The sequence below is a fragment of the Electrona antarctica genome, assembly GCF_951216825.1.
Source record: "Electrona antarctica genome assembly, contig: scaffold_25, whole genome shotgun sequence".
In the NCBI taxonomy this organism is placed as follows: Eukaryota; Metazoa; Chordata; class Actinopteri; order Myctophiformes; family Myctophidae; genus Electrona; species Electrona antarctica.
Window position 1 is genome coordinate 4,916,610 of NW_027637034.1, and position 19,502 is coordinate 4,936,111.

Here is a 19,502-nt window from a genome sequence, read left to right on the forward strand (position 1 = left end):
GTGTGAATTCTCTGGTGTATTTTAAGGCTTGCCATTTGAGAGAAGTGTTGTCCACACTGATCACATCCATAGGGTTTCTCTCCAGTGTGAATTCTCTGGTGTGTTTTAAGGCTTGACATGTGAGAGAAGTGTTGTCCACACACATCACATCCATAGGGTTTCTCTCCAGTGTGAACTTTCTGGTGTGTTTTAAGGTGTGCCATTTGAGAGAAGTGTTGTCCACACACATCACATCCATAGGGTTTCTCCCCAGTGTGAATTTGCTGGTGTATTTTAAGGTTTGCCATTTGAGAGAAGTGTTGTCCACACTGATCACATCCATAGGGTTTCTCTCCAGTGTGAATTCTCTGGTGTGTTTTAAGGCTTGACATGTGAGAGAAGTGTTGTCCACACACATCACATCCATAGGGTTTCTCTCCAGTGTGAATTTTCTGGTGGCTTTTAAGTTTGGACATTGTAGGGAAGCGTTTACCACACTGATCACAGCAGTGGCATTTTTGTTTAGTCAAGCTTTGTTGTTCATTCACCTCTGGTAGAACAGGGAAGCCAAACTGATGATGCAACACTGAATTGGAAACAAAGACAAGGGACATATTGTTTAGAGTTACTTCATTGCCTTGCAACTAATTCGATGTCAATGTACAAAAATGACAATTTTACCAACCATTTATAATTTGATTTTACGGTTTCACTCGCTATCTCTCTTGGCACTCCCTCATGGCACAAATTATATGTAGCCTATACAACAGACTGTTATTGTCTCCCGTTTGTTAGGTGTTCTAGGGTTAGTGTTATATCATTAAGAAGGCTAAACCGTTATGAACACATTATATGTATATGAGCATGTTGATTCTAGATTTTTACTGGATGGTGATTATTTTGATTAATTGCAATTTTGTGTGCATTTTAGAAAGAGACATAGAACATTTGTCTTAGTCTATGCTAATATTATGACATATTACGACATGCTGTATATCCATAAAGATAAGTAACTTCACCTGAAGTCTGGAGTCCACAGTCAGATCTGATCTGAAATGAATGATACCCTGGAGGAGTTGTGGAGAACTGACAACTACACACCCTTCTTATACTAGAGAACCTGAGGTGGATTGGCCAAAGTGGAGAACAATAGAATCCCCTCCACCAATCACAACCTAACAGGGGGTGGGGGGCATTGGACCCCTGCACTGTTATATGTATACATTATACTAAAATGTTATCTATACCATACAATGTACTTTATATATTTGCCTAAATGCATTGTGAAATGATCACAGTCAGAGTTATTCTGTTATTATTTAAAATACAAAATACAACACAAAATGCCAGGGTGAACAGTAGCCTATTGGATCATGTATGTATCATCAGCTTGACTTAAAATATATATAATTTATATATAAACACCTTCTGTACTCTTATTTGTATCTTCTGTGTGTTGGGATATCAAATTAACTATCTAAATTCTCCAATTATGTTTTTGAAAACATTGTTTTCACCTGCAAGGCCTAACAACAAAGTACTCTATTTCAAAATCCTCAAAGTCTCATAGCCACATTGTGCTCTATTGTTTTTATTTGATTTCTTAACTGTATTTACAGTGGAATCTGCATATGTGTAGAAACATGTGTCCATGTAGTGTAATGTATTATCAGGATATGTCATTATTCTTGTAATAATCATATTATGATTACATGGTTAACAGAGACACAATAACAGCAACAGCTTTTTTTCTCCAAATGCTAAATAATGAACCAACCCACATTCTTTCCCCTGGTTAAAATGCAAATAGGCAAATGATGGCTGGTGCTTAATTCACTATACAATATAATCACTGCATTCAAATGCAGCGATTAAAATGTTAATGGTCACTGGTTGTCTGGCATTGGACAGATCACCTGTTAATGATCACATTATGGATGAACTGAGACCATTTCACTTTATTTAATGAATCTAAACTATATCCAGACAATCTTTGTCCTTCCACATGTTGTTTCTTGTGTGATTTCATTGTGTTTAAAGTTCACTAACCTTCACTGGTCTCCTGCCACTCATCACTGTCTTCAGTGTCAGATTCAGAACAGTGTGAAGAGAGGAGCTGGTCGTCACTAGTTGGTTGTGATGTTCCACAGTCCTCTACATCAGCTTGTGTTTTCATGTGTTCAGTTGAGGTGCCGGCTACAGGCTCTGTCTCTCCATTTTCATCATCATGATCATCTTCACTTTTCACTGCTTGTAATGTCAACGTTGACCCATCAGCCTCCATTGGTCTTTGAAGTAGCTCCTCTTGTTCGTCTTTAATCTGTGGTGGTTGTGGTTCCTCCTGGACCAGACTGGAGCTCCTCTCCTGTTGTTCAGTGACAACTTCATCTTTACACACAGGGAGGTGCGGGACGGCTAGAAAAAAGACACAAAGAGAGAAAAACATTTAATGTCTTTTTATTTTTGGAGGAACATCATCACAGATAGTTTTCAGGGCTTGACATTTGAGCCACATTTGGACAAGAACATTTACTCACTTGTCCAAGTAAAGATTAGTCATTCTTGTACTTGTCTTGCATATTTTGTTTGTATTGAATATAATGTTGCATTTGAATAGTTACAATTAAGTAACAAGTGTTCAACAGAAGTTTATGATATATAATCCACCACTCCTGAATGAAGTGCCTGGTGCTGGGAGTCTGAGGTATTCTATTTATAGTGACTCATAGGAATAGACTGACAACCGGGTATAGTCTGGTGACCACCGGAGAGACGGGTGCCAGCCGGAATGTAGACGGCACCTGGGTGAGCAGTACGGGTTAGCGCTCCAGCCTGTGTCCTCCGTGAGGAGGAAGCCCAACAACCCCACGGTGAGGCCTTTAGGAGGGCCATTCAAGCTGCAAGCGGAGCCTGCAGCACCACCGTTGCCCAGGTGGAGCCTGCAGCACCACCGTTGCCCATGTGGACTCTGCAGTACCACCGTTGCCTCACCAACAAATGTTGGTGAGGCATTTAGGAGGGCCATTATAATCCACCACTCCTGAATGAAGTGTCTGGTGCAACGCACAGGTCCTGGGCCTGGTGAGAGCAGGAGTGGACCTGGCGAGACGTAGGAGGGGCCCGGACAGGAGTCAACCCACAGAGCCTAGTCCTTCCACGCGCCATAATTTGGTTCTCCCAGTCCCGGCAGAGTAGTTCCGGAGCAACGGATTGTATGGCCTTTCTCATTCCCTGATGGACTGATCGAGGGTAGCTACTGGGACATAAGTCGGGATTTGATCAACCCCGGCTGGGTCGCCTGAGTGAGGGGTATGATGATGGTAGACCCGAAACCCCGTTGACCTCAGGATACATCACTGAGGATACGTCCCAGGTGCATCCATGCGATGTATTTTTAGTTATATGACAAAATAACACTACACAAAAAAAAAAGATAACTGAAAAACATAATTGGCACAAACTCAAACAGGTTGTTGGAAGTTTCAACAAACATGTCATACATATCATAGTGTGTAGCGGTGACTCCAGGTCTCAATCTTTAGTTGATGCATGATTTGTGTAGCCTGACGCCCTGAGATGCTGAAATTAATATTATGCCAGTTGTGTTGAACAGTGGAATGTCATGAAGCAAGAGTTTAACCAATGCAACCCCCCCAGCCCCCCCCCCCAAAATCAGGAAGCGCAAAACCACAGGGGGGGGGGGGGGGGGGTTAGCTATCTCTTATGGCATCCCCCCCTGAATTATCACACGGACCACCACTGTTTACAGGCTGTGTAAACAATTAGGTTTTCAACATCAACCTTTTCAGACCCCAGGCCAGGAAACGGGGTTTGAAATGCTTAACCAGGGAATGAGAGAGAGCGAGAGATTGGCACGAACCCCCTGAGTTGACCAAGGAATGACCTTCCGGAGAGACTTTGCGTCGCCACGCTAAAATCGACATGCACACAGAAATGGATATAAATGCGTTGGCTCCCCATATACTACAAACACGCACGCACCACTGACAGCATGTGTAGGGCGGCTGTCTTTTTCTTTTGATGAAATCATGTTCTACCTACTGATAAGTGTCATTACAAATGAGTGAGCATGTCTGTCAAGATGAGAGAAAATCATCATCATTTTTCGACCGCAGTCGAGATCGTGGATTTCACGATATCACGCTAGACTTTCCGGTCCTTCATTGCCATCCCCAGTTCCTGCTTACTGATGCCTGTGTCCCTAGCGATTACATCAGGGAACGATAGTTTTCTATCTCTGGTCTGCTTTGAGGCAGGACTCCAGAGAAGAAGGGAAGATATAACCTCATTGTCAGCTCTGTAGCAGTGGCCGGCAAACTGTGTTCTTCTGGATCGGACTAGTGAAGAAACACGGGGAAGGTTGCCGTATATTAGATTAGTCGATGGGTGGCTCTTCCAAGACAGATTTTGCGCTCTCATTAGAAGGCGGTGTAAGTGCCATCCAACCGTTTCTCTAATTTCTTTAAACGTGTCCATGTCTCGGAGCCATAGAGTAGAATCGGCTCAACGGTCGTCCTAAATATTTTTACTTAACATCTTACTAAGCTGGGATGACCAGATCTTATGCATGTCATTGCAGGCTGACCAGGCCATACCCTTCCTAGTTTGAAAGATATATATGAACCCAAATACTTGTAGTCATCAACCTGTTTCAGAGGAGTGTTGTTAAGTGTTTTTATAATGTGGTTATTGTTGGATTTGCATATATTTACGTATTCAGTTTTCGTCTCGTTGAGATAAAGACCAACACAGTTGGAGGCCTGCTCAAGAGACTGAAGGAGAGCTCTTGATTGACTGATTGACTCCAATGATTGACTGATAAGCACGATGTCATCAGCGAAGTCAGTGTCATTATTCTCATTTATCTTAGCTCCTTGGGCAAGACACTGAACCCTACATCGCCTCCAATGAGTTGGTTGGTGTGAGCTCGCCACCATTGGTGTCTGAATGTGGGAAGTGAGAACCCTGGCGTCGACTGTTCACCGCTTCACCTCCCAATGTATGAATGAATTGTAAAGTGCTTTGACCACTTGGAAAAGTGCTATGAAAATGCAATTCATTATAAAAATGCAATTCATTATTTGATTTATCGTGTGTATTTCGTTTCATATACAAGAGGGGTTTTTCAAAGCATTTATTCACTATGTTAAAGAAGTCTTGTCAGAAAACTTGACGTTTTATCTGATCGAGGAGCTAGTATTGTATACCATTGATTTGATCCATTTTGAAGTAATAATATACAAAATTAGGACCTAATTTCCCTTAAGGAACTTGACTACCTTGACTACATTTGTATGAATGCAATAATATCAAACAATTACAATTTCTCAAAAAATTATATTAGGACTCCCACCCGCTCTCTACCCATTCAGCTAGCTTCGTGGATACGGCCATTTTGAAAATAACGTGGTGCATTGTGGGTAGGCGCAAAGCAGTCTGGGGGAGAAAGGGACCAGGAAGTGTCTAGCCTGTTGTGTACACTATGGCATTTCTGAACTTCTCCGCGATTTCCAAAGATAAAAGTATTTTTTGCTAAACATAACAATAGGTGGAACACACCGATGTGCTGTTTACATGTTCAACAACAATCGGTGATATAAAGCCAAGTAAGTGGAAGTTCATATATATGTAGAATTGTCGCTAGAAATGATGCCGTTATTTTAAGGCTACTGCCTCACTCCGAGTCTGGGTGGATATGTTCTAATAATAAAGTCTGTTATGTCCCTTAGTTTTTATTTGTATTTATTTTGCATGCATCGTATTAGTCCTATTGTTGATCTTTTTTGCTATGGTCAACATTTAAGTACATAGTACTGTAGCCTTTTCCTTTTGTAATACAATCATAACGTGCAGGTTTCTTATTCTTTCCTACAGTATGATCAAGTAATATAATCCTATTGTAATACAATCATAACTCACTCATTCTTGAGATAAGGGACACAACTTTTTTCAAATCAGATTTTTTTTTAAAGACACATTAAAATGAAATTGATGTATTTGTAGACACAGGTCTCAACTACCAATCTTGAGAAGGAACGGGTTTTTCGCATAATATTTCTTTCTAAAATGGGAAATGTATGCACTTCATAACTGATTCATGTCAACTCCGTCAGACACACTAAAATCCCTTTTATTTTAATTTGATAATTCCAACAATACTATAAAGTCCTCAGTTATCTTACAATGGCTTTTAATAGTCAAGTTAAGTAATACAATTAATTTAATATTGTTTTATTCCAATTTCACACTATTATGAAATATCCCATTTCTCAAATCCTTCATTTGCAACCTTTACTTTAAATATTATAACATAAAAACCATGTTAAAACCAAAAAAAAGGATCATTACGTTGTATTTCAGTTGGTGTTTCAATACATAAGCACAAAATATTTGAATCGAATCATCTATTTCTTTGGAAATTAACAAAAACATCATGTGACCAACGTCTGACGGAGCTGACAAACATCTGACGGAGTTGACAAGTTGAACTGATTTAGGTTCTAGACCACCTAGGATCTTGATTCTGGTAACTAATCCCACATTTTCAAGGATGAGGAATACAGTGGTACTATTTAGATTTGCCCTGTGACCATGGCAGCCATTTATCAAAATGGCCACCACCTGCTGTTACTTTACAATAACTCAAGTTCTACACCACCTAGGATCTTGATTCTGGTGACTAATACTACATTTTCAAGGATGAGGAATACAGTAGGCCTAGTACTATTTAGATGTATCCTGTGACAATGGCAGCCATTTTCAAAAATGGCGGACCTGCTATAATTTTAGTCAGGGAATATTATCAGAATAATGTCAAATCGGGGAATACATTTCTTACCAAGAATTTTCTTCACCATTGTGTTTGTAAAGGTGTCTACTAACATATCCCACATTGGTTTCTATTGAACCACCCTAGGGGAATTTGTGACAGCTGCTGAAAGTTGGGTACCATCAACAACCAATATAAGGCTAAATTTTCTAAATTTCATTATGCTTTAAGTAGCACTACAATTGTTTCTTTACAAATACATGCATGTTGGCATATGATAAAATGGTTGTATTCTTGTTGCAGTGACGGCCTTGTTCTTTCTTTTCTGTTGCTTAGATTAACCACCTAAAACAGAATCACAGAACTGAAATTAAAGTGTGTCAATATTAAAGTAACATTGATTTCAGTAGCCTATGTCTTTAGATTGCCTCTGTCAATCCCACATGTTGGATTGCATTATTATTATTATTATTATTATGATATGCTACTACTACATGAACTTCTTAAATGTTGACCATAGCAAAAAAGGAAAGAAACCCCACGTTAGTTATGATTGTATTACAAAAGGAAAAGGCTACAGTACTATGTACTTAACACAGCCGACGCGAATCGCGTATCAATACGTTATCAATTAATCAAACCTCGGGTGCGGATCACGTATCAATACGTTTCAATCACTTTTTTATAGCATACTTTCATTCATCTTTTTACCCACCCGGACAATGAAGAACCATCGCCCTATCATTGCTGCTTAGTCCCGCTCACGTGATCAGAAAAAAAAACAAAAAAAAAAAAAAACCCCTCCTGAAAACAGGAGGGCGGGCCGCTTTACGTGTATAAACCAGTGTAGAATGGATGCGCCCATGCCGATGTAGCCCGTGTGTGAAAATAATCAAATTTCACCTAACCTCGCCTCACCAGGCTTTCCTCCACCTATTGGCTTTTATACTCGATTCCCCCCTCCCCTCCTGTTTCTCCTGCAGGAGGAGGGCCTTGCGAGATGGGGGCTCATGTCTCGGAAAAAAACATACGGAACGCTGTTACGCTGCCTAACACATGATCTGCAGATTCTGCACCAGATCGGCAACACACATGGACAGATGCATGTTTACTTCTTCATACTGTAGCGACCAAACGATCCCCGAGCCTACAATACTACGAACTAACAAACGAACTACAGTATCGAGAGGGGCCGCCATGACAACAGACAGTCTACCGTTGGTGGATCACGTATCGCCATGCAGAGCCGTCATAATCGGAGATCGCTCAGACGTGTGATTGTAACGCTTTTTTATTCATTATAATTGTAGTGATAAGACCGCAATGAACGCGTCGGGGACGTAATCGACCCGGGTGTAATGTATAACGAACTTTTCCGCGTCCTAAACCGTGCATGCCCAGGCATGTTCCCTATACTAGCTTGAAAAACAAAATCAGCTCATGATGACAACGCGTCTCACCGTTATACTATAGTTCTGAACCGAACGGTGGAATGGGACTTTTTATAGCCGTACGATCAAGACTTTTGCTGCCCAATGTGCCCATGACCCCCCCCCCCCAATGTTACTGCGATCAAAACAATGAAAGCAGTGAATCATCATCATCATCTAAAGGATGCAGAGTTATGAAGGTTTATAGTCAGACATTGACAGGCAGATATAACAATAAACACAATAAATATGCTATACATCCTATACACCGAATGAAAGCCCTGAATGTGTACTTTTACGAGGAAAAGAGTAAACATTGATCCCATGTACAGTCTGTCATAAATTGGTTACTGGGTGGATGCACATTGCGCCCACCAGATATAACTGCAGAGAAGACATGGACCCGTACTCAATATTCACAAAATAAGGCCTATAGCGACATATAAATACTATATACCGTATGAAACAGAAGACTCTCTGCTTTCATAAGAAAAAAACTTCTACTGTAGTAATAATAAAAATCACACCCATGTGAAGTGAGTGGTGCAACTCTGTCCCATATTCTGTTCTCTGCTTATTCAATACAGCTCGCTATATACGGACTGAGGCAGAGCTGTAGTGAATAAGTACAGAACAGTTGCAACGCTCACTTCACAGGGGTGTGATTTTTATTATTACAGTAGAAGTTTACAGACCAAACTGTAAATAAAAGGTTTACATGACTTTCTGCCTCAGTCCGTATATAGCGAGCTGTATTGAATAAGCAGAGAACAGAATATGGGACAGAGTTGCACCACTCACTTCACATGGGTGTGATTTTTATTATTACTACAGTAGAAGTTTTTTTCTTATGAAAGCAGAGAGTCTTCTGTTTCATACGGTATATAGTATTTATATGTCGCTATAGGCCTTATTTTGTGAATATTGAGGAGTTCACGTCCAAGTCTTCTCTGAAGTTATCTGGTGGGCACAAGCTGCATTCAATAACCAATTACTGTCTAACTGTACATGGGATCAATGTTTACTCTTTTCCTCGTAAAAGTACACATTCAGGGCTTTCATTCGGTGTATAGGATGTATAGGATATTTATTGGGTTCAATTTTATATCTGCCTGTCAATGTCTCTGACTTTAAACCATCCATAACTCTGCTCGCTGTTCAAGATAACCACTTCCAGGCAAATGCAGGTGTTGCAAAAAGGTCAATATCTCCAGAATGGAACATGGTAAAATCAAAATGTATTTTTTAAATTGAAGTGGACAAGTTCAGCTTTCTTTTGATGTATGCGTGTGATTCTCGCTATAAGAGAACATTTTGCTGTGGGCCCCCGAACAAGGCCTTTGTGCAATGTTAAACGGTAGCAACATCCAAATAGGCCTGTCGAGATCTTGTAGCAATCAAAGTGTTAAATGTTGACCACAGCAAAAAAGAACAACAATAGGACTAATACGATGCATGTATAGTGTCATTATATAGATATGTTCTAGTCACGTTCTTAGCTTACGCATGTTTCGCGATAAATGTATTTTACATATGTAATGTATTCCCATGCTTTTTGTTCTTGCTTAATGTAAGTCTCTCTGGATTAAGAGCGTCTGCTAAATGCCTAAATTGTAAATTGTAAAATAAATACAAATAAAAACTAAGGGACATAACAGACTTTATTATTAGAACATATCCACCCAGACTCAGAGTGAGGCAGTAGCCTTAAAATAACAGCATCATTTCTAGCGACAATTCTACATATATATGAACTTCCACTTACTTGGCTTTATATCGCCGATTGTTGTTGAACATGTAAACAGCACATCGGTGTGTTCCACCTATTGTTATGTTTAGCAAAAAATACTTTTATCTTTGGAAATCGCGGAGAAGTTCAGAAACGCCATAGTGTACACAACAGGCTAGACACTTCCTGGTCCCTTTCTCCCCCAGACTGCTTTGTGCCTACCCACAATGCACCGTGTTATTTTCAAAATGGCCGTATCCGCGAAACGGGCTATGGCTGTCCCTCTCTAAGGAAGGACAATATCAGTCACTAGAACCAGGGATGGGTGTTTTCTGTGTATCTACGATGGTTAAAACTGTCCAAAGTGTAGACGATAACATTACCCACAATTATTTTGAAAGTGAAATATCCCTTTATGTAAGTAAGTAAACAAAACAGCACATACCTATACGGTACAACTTTACTACAGGTTGCATCTTCGCATCAAACAGTCCACGTCTCTGGTCCACCTCTGGCTGTTCCTCTGACACCGTTGAATGTCTTTTGGAGGCCATCTCTCTAGATACTGTAGACCTCTCCCTGTGGTGCTCTGTGGAAATCACCAGTAGAAACAACTTGTACTTATCATTCAAAAAGGGTTTACTGAACAACCAGGAATAATCTGGTGACCACTGGAGAGACGGGTGATAGCCGGAATGTGGACGGCACCCGGGAGCCTGTGTCTTCCGTGAGGAGGAAGCCTGACAACCCCACGGTGAGGCCTTTAGGAGGGCCATTCAAGCTGCAAGCGGAGCCTGCAGCACCACCGTTGCCCATGTGGACTCTGCAGTACCACCGTTGCTCAGGTGGAGCCTGCAGCACCACCGTTGCCCAGGTGGAGCCTGCAGAACCACCGTTGCCCAGGTGGAGCCTGCAGAACCACCGTTGCCCAGGTGGAGCCCGCAGCACCACGTTTTCCCAGGTGGAGCCTACAGAACCACCGTTGCCCAGGTGGAGCCTACAGAACCATTGTGGCTCAATAATCCACCACTGTGTCTGGTGCTGATTGATGATTAGAACCTTCCTGGACAGATCACTTAACCCTTTGAGTGGTCCAGTGGTGCACGTACCATGTCTCGTGCTTTAAATGGTCTCACGCACACACAAGTTATTTCTTCTTTCTTTTTTCCTCACCATTTATGCCAACAATCTTACATGATCTACACATGATTATGGGTTCAAACTTATACTTTAAGTATAAAACTATACTTTTGTAGCAGCACGAGCGGAAACAACATGCTGTATGTCTGTCTGTCTTTTGGGGGACCATGAGTTACCAAGTTATATCTTTATCGTTACAGTTGCTGAATGACCCTTTAGTCTTGTTAGAATAACACTAATATAATTACATTACATACATTGGTTTTACCTGAGAGTCTTGCACCACATATTCCTACGTAGTAATGTCAACGTTTTTTTTTTTTTTTTTTTTGCAGACGCTCTTAATCCAGAGCAATAACAAAAGCATGGCATACATCACATATATAAAAAGTAGTTATCATGAATCATGCCTAGACTAAGAACGTAACAGTGGAGTATCTATGTAAACTATACATACTATACTATATAATATATTATACATGTGTACTATAAAGTGCTATGACTACATAAAGTGCAATTCTAGAGCTGTCTACGTAACAAGCTATAAGTCTGTTTAAAATACTATCTAAGTCTACATAATGTGCTATCTAAGGGGCTAGGCTAGGGCAAGTGCTACGGGCCATGGTGGAGTCTGAAGAGGTGGGTTTTCAGACTACGGCGGAAGATTGGGAGTGAGGCTGCAGTTCTGACTGTGATGGGAAGTGCATTCCATAGTTTTGGAGCCAGAAGGGAGAAGAGTTTGGGACATGTGGAGCGTTGTCCCGGCGTTTTTAGTGAAGGTACCTCCAGCTTCCCTGCGTTGGCTGATCTGAGTGCGCGGGAGGGTTTGTAGGGTACGATCATACTTGTGAGATATGGGGGGGCCATGCCTTTGGTTGCTTTGAATGCCAGCATCAGAGTTTTGTATTCTGTGCGGGCAGCGACCGGGAGCCAATGGAGGGAGCGGAGAAGGGGGGTGACATGTGAGAATTTTGGCTGGTTGAAGACCAAGCGGGCTGCGGCATTTTGGATCATTTGGAGGGGCTTAAGTGCACATGCCGGTAGGCCAGTAAGGAGGGAGTTACAATAGTCAAGTTTTGACAAGACTGTTGTCTGGATTAGGAGCTGGGCTGACTCCTGGGTGAGGAACGGAAAGTTGACTCACCAGTCTCATCTTCCTGTTCATCTTTAATCTGTGGAGGGTGTGGTTCCTCCTGGACCAGACTGGAACTCCTCTCCTGTTGTTCCTCTTTAATCTGTGGAGGGTGTGGTTCCTCCTGGACCAGACTGGATCTCCTCTCCTCATATTCAGATGAAACCTCTTTACACACAGACAGAAGGAGGAGAGCGAAGGTAGCATCAGCAGAGCAACTCAAAGTGCTTTTGTCAACACAAAGATGACATTTATTCTCCTATTTGTTTTGTCAGGATAACCATCGTTTTAAAAATGTCTCGAGTCTCTTCACAATGCCTCACAGAGCAAGGCGTTGTGAGTAGAGCCCGACATCGGTCTCACCGATGTATCTGTCATTTGTGGCACCGATGCCGATATTATTTCACTGATGTGTTTTTCATTAATGTAACCTACACTTGTCTTTTAGAATGTAATACGCTCTCTTTCGGTTTGATATTAATTTCTTACAGCTGCAGAGAATGGATTTAAAAAGGCACTCTGCACGCCGTGCCTCCGACTCTGGAGCCTAGGCTGCAGCAGAAAACCCTGCCCTGCGAGTGACTCTCATAAAGGGAAGTCCAGCTGTCATTCCGGACCCCTCGCCCTTAGAACTTTTACATGGTTGTGAAACTAGAGGACAATATCTCACTCTGGAGCGTGGAGCACATTTATGCCGCCCATGTCTCCTTGCTCACTGGGAGCGGAGGCATCCGATCTATGGCTGTGTATACAGGAATATATGTAATTTATGTATGATCACAGACATTCTAGGGCTAGTATAACTATAGCCATGGTTCACATGACGCTCGTACTTCACGAGCGTCATGGCTTAACTTCCGCCTGTTTTACACGATCGCTACATTTACAGAGCAAACGTGTACATAAACATTCAGATTTCAAATATAAAGTACTCACATGTGCCACGGGTGTTAGAAATGTACTGGTACAGCGATTAGCATTGCTGCATCCCGCGTTGTGTAATAAAAGGAATTTGTATCCAAGCTGGGTTTTTTTGCCATTGGCTTTCAACTACGCGCCCCTATCGGTCGGGAGGAGTGTGGCACTGGGTGTGTTCGATATAGGCACGCTGACCGCACTGCCAATACAGACAAATAGGCGAGTGCGTTCCCGGTGTGCAACTGTGAATTTCCCAAACGAACCCCGTTTGAGAAAAGTAGTCGGGGTGCTCGGATAAAAATGCTTTTTATTAAACAACGCGGGATGCAGCAATGCTAATCGCTGTACCAGCAAATTTCTTTTTTTTAAATATTTTTTTACCCCTGTGTCAATTATCTAATGTGATCCTGGGCTCTACACACCCTCCGCCAACCTAGTCCCCATATATGGGGGACATGGGGAGAGCAACGGACTTGAACTCATGCTTCCTTCATGCCTGAGTGTCCAAGTTGCTCCTTTACACCTGACAGGGGGGAGTTTCCCTGGTTGGACGTAGCACGTGGAAGGAATATGTTATTCCAACCAGTTCCTTACCCCTCAATCAGGCGCCTCCCCCCTGGCCAGGGGGAGGCAGTTTAGAGACCAGGATTACTGCATGTTTTTGTGAGGGTACCTACCCTAGGGGACACAGGGAGAACATGCAAGGGAGAACATGCAAACTCCACACAGAAAGGCCCTTTCGCCAACCCCGCTCGGGTATGGGCACTGATGACGCGGAGGGGGAAACACGCCGCCAGCACCCACAGCGCCCCTAGCGGGAATCGAACCCAGGACCTTCTAGCTGTGAGGTGACAGCACTACCAACTGTGCCACCGTGCCCCTAATACCAGCACATTTCTAACACCCGTGGCACATGTGGTGAGGACTTTGTTTGAAATCTGAATGTTTATGTACACGTTTTCCATGTAAATGTAGCGATTGCGTAAAACTGGCTTCAGTTGTGTCATGACATGTGTTGGCGCCATTTTTGTTTTATTATTTGTTCACTTCTTTCATAATGTTTATTTTCATATATATCAAATATTGTTTTGGAAAAGATAGTTATAATTTGGATTAATAGAAGCCTCCACCTCTAATTAGAAACTTAGTATGTCATGTCAATTTAGTGAGCCCCTTTGCACTTCCTTTATAATTTCTCCCCTTCAAAGTAAAAGCTCCTCTGCAGTGAGTCTGGAACAGTGAATTGTAACTTGTATTTTATTTTGAAAGGCTCAGTGGGAGAGGAAGTGGGGTAGCCTGTTTAAGGTCTCTTGACATGCCTTTTGAGAACAATGGAAAATGTTTGGTGAGGCTGGCATACAGTTTTTGACCTTATTTCATACCTACTTACTAGCATACGAATTATTATTATTTTGGAGCTATTCATTTGACCTTTTCAGTTTGATGAAAAAGTGGACTTTTGTGTAACATAATAGGCCTACATATTTTTTCGTTGAATTACAATTCCTCTTTGCACCTTTTTCTGTTGGATATGGAGTATGAACAACATGTTTCAGGGCTAGTATAACTACTGGTAAATGTAGTTCAGTTCAGCTAGCTTAATGCTACTTGTAGCTAAGCTGGTGTTGTTCAGAGTCTACTAACCTGCAGTGTGTAGATCGATGTCCATATCAAAATCAATGTCCATCCGTTTGTTTTGTGTCTCCAGCAGAGTTTCTAGTGTCTCCATCTCTCTCTGGAAGAGGTTGACCATGAACTCTCCCACCGCGCTGAGGCGCTCCAACACAAACACTCTGACGCTAAGCTCCACACTACAAACATCAGCAGCGCCACGCTGCTGTTTGTCCACAACAAACAATATCTCCTCTCCCACCGACGCTAGCTGTTCATTTATCTTCAGCCGTAGACTCCATTTGACGCTTTTCACCTCCTTTCCACCAAGCTTTCTGTTCCTACTGTAATGTAGAATGTGTAATAATGGCAGAAATATCAACAATTCCCGAGAGGCACGACAACATGTTTGTTCAACAGCATTAACGTGGAAAACAACTGGCGTGGCCACGTGATGCAAACAAGTACTTCCGACCGGGTCAAAGTTTTCACGCATGCGCAATCAAGAATCCAGGCACTGTTGCCTTAATGCCTTTCGCCCCCTGGTGGTGGAAGTGTGTAACTGTCAGATAGATAGATAGATAGATAGATAGATAGATAGATAGATAGATAGATAGATAGATAGATAGATAGATAGATAGATAGATAGATAGTGTTATGACCTGGCTCTTGGGCCATAACAAAGGAGGAAGACACACAGCTGTTTAAAAGTGCACAAACCAATATTGATTTACAATATAATAAACGTATGCATCAAACAATACTAAAGTATTAAGTGGCTTGTGTTAATCAGTAGATCAGTAGTGTAAGTGAGTGGATGTGTGGTAAATGTAATGTAGGGTGTTGAATGGTGCAAACAAATGCTGCTGCTCTCATGGAAGGAGAGCGAGAGAGACCTGGCTCCCAAGAGAAGACAGACTATGCACACACTGCACACAAAACGAGGTAGAGACTGAGCTACACTTCCTAACCGTCTGTCCACTGTACCAAGACATCAGAGACATGTACTTCCCTGCACGGATTACAATCACCCACGGCGAGTTTGAAAACCACCAAATGTTTAGGCCTATAACATGTTTAAAACATTGAAATACTGGTGTTAACTTTCAAAAGTATAAAACGTCTCGGATGTATAGGCTAACTATCTCTGACAGAAAATGCACAATCTTTTATAGTCTCACAAGATAGTATTACTCAAAGTGTTAATATAACACAGCTCTGTTTACATGTTTATTGTATTGTTTTATCTTGATTGTTTTGTTCCACTTTTGCTTTGGCAAAGGTAAACGTTTGTGTTTATGTTTTCTCATGCCAATAAAGAATTTAATTTAATTGAGTTAGGCCGGCCAACTCCCAGCCCTTTATTTATTTATTTGACAGGGACAATGCACATTAATCAACATTTCAGTTTTCACTTCCATGTACATGTGCCAGAGTTAGCCATAAGCTAATTTACATCTGTAGTCCCTGAGCAGGCTCTTAAAATGGTAGTAAAACTGAACATACAATGACACATACAGTACAATACAATGCAATACAATACAATACAGATAAAAGAAAGACAGAGTGTATAGTGTGCCAGAACACAGCACCATGCGTTGATGCCATGTGTGCATATGTGCCAGCACCCAATGTTGGGGACAGTTATATGGGTCACGTGGTGTTGCGTGCTACTAGCCTACGTCACTCATAGTAAAGTCAGCTGTTCGCGAGGCGGCATTGCATGAATGGAAGGAGAGAGGGGGTGAACGGGGAAGGTCCAACTTCGTTGACCGCAATCGCTTTACTATTCTATGATTCACTGTGGTAATGAACCGTTTAACTTTAATAAAATATAAGAAAAGCAGTACTCTGGCCTGGAGCAGTGATTCTCATGCAGACGACAACTAAAGCAGCGAGTCTGACAGCTAAACGTTTCCCCGCTTTAGCCTCTCGGCGTCTTATCAAGATAGACGCCATACATTGTCAACGAAAAGTGACACTAAACGTAAGGATTGGAGCCACGGAAGGACCCGACAAGGCACACTTTGGACGAGGGGCAAACGAGCAATGCACGACATGCAAAACAATAGAATGATCAATCACACATCAAGGACCGGAGCGCGTCACAAATGACAGGCGGACGGTAACGTAACACAAACAACCCGAACCATTTCGTTCTGCTGTTGACTATTGGCTTGTTTGGAAGTGGACAGTTTGAGCTGGATCCGCCGCCGAGTGGAAACTGTCATTGTGTTGAATATGCTGTGGATGTGTGTGCGGCCCGCCGGGCTAACGTAACCTATTGTGTGTCAACTGTCAAACTATTAACGTGCGCTGCTGTTTGCGATCGCCGATCGCTGTGGCTGTTTATGTGGCTGACTGGCCCGCATTGGATCCTCATTGTGACTGTGTCATTTGCCTGTGCATTCAAGATGAGTGGAACAAATGTTGGTTCAACCGTTGGGAAACAGGACAAGGAAAAAAGGAAAATAAATCTCACGGAAAAGGCTCTTGCAAATAAAATTGAATCAATTCAAAAGGAACGCAAAAGGAAAGTAGACGAAATAAAGTATTTGACAACCTCTATCCAGACCTCATGAAAGATGACAAAAACGTTTCAGTGGTTAAAGGAAAACTTGATGTTTTGATGCAACTGTCTCACACTTCAAATGAACTGCATGCCTCTTTAATGCCTCTTATCCCATCTGATGAACAAGGAAAGCAAAATGAATGGTTCTCAAAGGTTAACAAACGTACAGATGGTCTCATTGAGGATGTTAATGCCTGGTTCAAATTCTCACAAATAGGAGGACCTCAGCTAGAGGCTCCTGGCAGGCCTAATGAAAGCCCCCTGCAGCATGAAGCTGCTGAGGAGGAAAATGGAGGTGTGGGAAATGTGACTCAGTCACATCAAGTTGATGATGCTCAGTAGGATGTTAGACCATGTGACAGCATATCTAATATAAGCAGCAAAAATGGTTCAAAATCCATAAGGTCAAGGTGTCCTCAACTACATCTGCACGTGTCAGAGCCGAGGCCGAAGTGGCTGCTTTAATGGCTCGGCAAAAGTTGCTTCAACAAAAGCATGCTCTTGAAGATCAAGAAGCTGAAATAAGAAAACAAAAGGAACAACTACAGTTTGATTTGATCTGTGGCAAAACTGAATGTCTTAAGAACCTCTGGGTCAGGGGTTCCGCTTCTAGAAAATCGGGGCGGAGCGCCACTTCTAGGAGATCGGACGGAATGGTCTCCTACTTTGAAAAGGGCCTCAACATTAATGCTGAGCCATTTGTACCACACAAGGATGGAAGAGGACAACCTGCTGCAGTTGGAGGCGCACGACCAAAGGAAAAACAACCTGATGGAGCCAGACCTCCCCAGAGGCCCTCAGCGCTCACACAGAGACAGAGCATGGCCCCAGAGGCTACAGAGCATCCATTGTCTTTACATAAGGACATGCAACCTCTTTCTAGAAACACCAGCAGTGGACAGAACGACATGATTTCTATAATTAAAAAACAAAATGAGATCACTTCAATGTTGGTGCATCAGCAATGCATTGCTTCATTGCCTAAAAGAGACATCCAGCTGTTTGACGGTGACCCTCTGCAGTATCATGGCTTTATGCAGTCATTCGAGCAGACCATAGAGCGGAGGACTGACAATTCCATTGATTCCCTGCACTATCTAGAGCAATACACCAGGGGGCAGCCTCAAATGCTGGTGAGAAGTTGTCAACACATGTCTGATGGCACTGGATATGCTACGGCAAAGGCCTTACTCCAGGAGCACTTTAGAAATGAGCATGTAATAGCATCCGCATATATGGACAGAATATTCTCGTGGCCAGCAATTAAGTCCGAGGACGGGAAAGCCTTGCAAGCATACAGCCTATTCTTGCGAGGATGTTGCAATGCAATGAAAGACGTGCACAACCTATGTGACTTGAACACATCCGCAAACATGCTTGCTGTGATTAAAAAACTGCCCTACAAGTTGAGGGACAAGTGGCGAAAAGAAGCATGTAACATCCAAGAAAGGCATCGCAAACGAGCCATGTTCACCGATATTGTGACCTTTATTGAAGTGAGAATCGCTACCGACCCTGTATTCGGAGACATACAGGATGAAAGTGGAAGAGCCAAACCATTGCCTCGTCTTCAGGCTAGAGGGAGTAGCTTCGCCACCACTTTCACAACTGTTGAAAGAGATTCTCATTAGGAGAACAGAAACGAGGACAGACCTGAGAAGACATGTATTTTCTGCAAAAAGGGTGGACACACACTGGAGTCGTGCACTCTATTGGAGAGTTTGCTTTGGATGCTTGTGCACTGGGCACATCAGCAGACGGTGTCTTGCAAGAAATGTGGCAAGAAATGTGGCTCACGACATCCCAGCTTGCTCCACATCCACCCTGATGAGAATTCAGATGTAGAGAAAGGCGGGAACAACTCAGACAGAGCTCTAGTCATCAATACCGGTGGTCTTACTGGGGCCGGTGACCAAGATTGTAAGCTTGCCATCGTACCGGTTAAGGTGAAGTCAAGTAAAGGTCAAGGGTTAGTGGAAACCTACGCCTTCCTAGACCCAGGGAGCTCAGCGTCCTTCTGTACAGTGGGTCTGATGGAGAAGCTTGGACTTTCTGGGAGAAAAACAAAGATGCTTTTAAGTACGATGGGCCAAGAAAAGGTGGTTGACAGCTGCATCGCATCCGACTTGGAAGTCGCTGGCTTGGACAGTGACCGGTACTGTGAAGTGCCCAAAATATTTGCACAACAACAGATGCCTGTC

The 19,502-nt window shown here is 42.5% G+C and overlaps 2 protein-coding genes across 2 annotated transcripts in view; both read right to left on the reverse strand.

Moving 5' to 3' along the window:
* The window catches only part of LOC306919473 (uncharacterized protein), a 227,454-nt gene that overhangs the window by 163,506 nt on the left and 44,446 nt on the right, over positions 1–19,502 (reverse strand). The window lies entirely within an intron of this gene.
* On the reverse strand, positions 1,706–18,329 carry LOC306919417 (uncharacterized protein; the record flags this gene model as incomplete). Its single annotated transcript, XM_079532202.1, has 3 exons — positions 1,706–2,394; positions 12,213–12,366; positions 18,294–18,329. 3 exons carry the CDS (start codon positions 18,327–18,329, stop codon positions 2,024–2,026), a joined length of 561 nt encoding a protein of 186 aa, XP_079388328.1. The 3' UTR covers positions 1,706–2,023.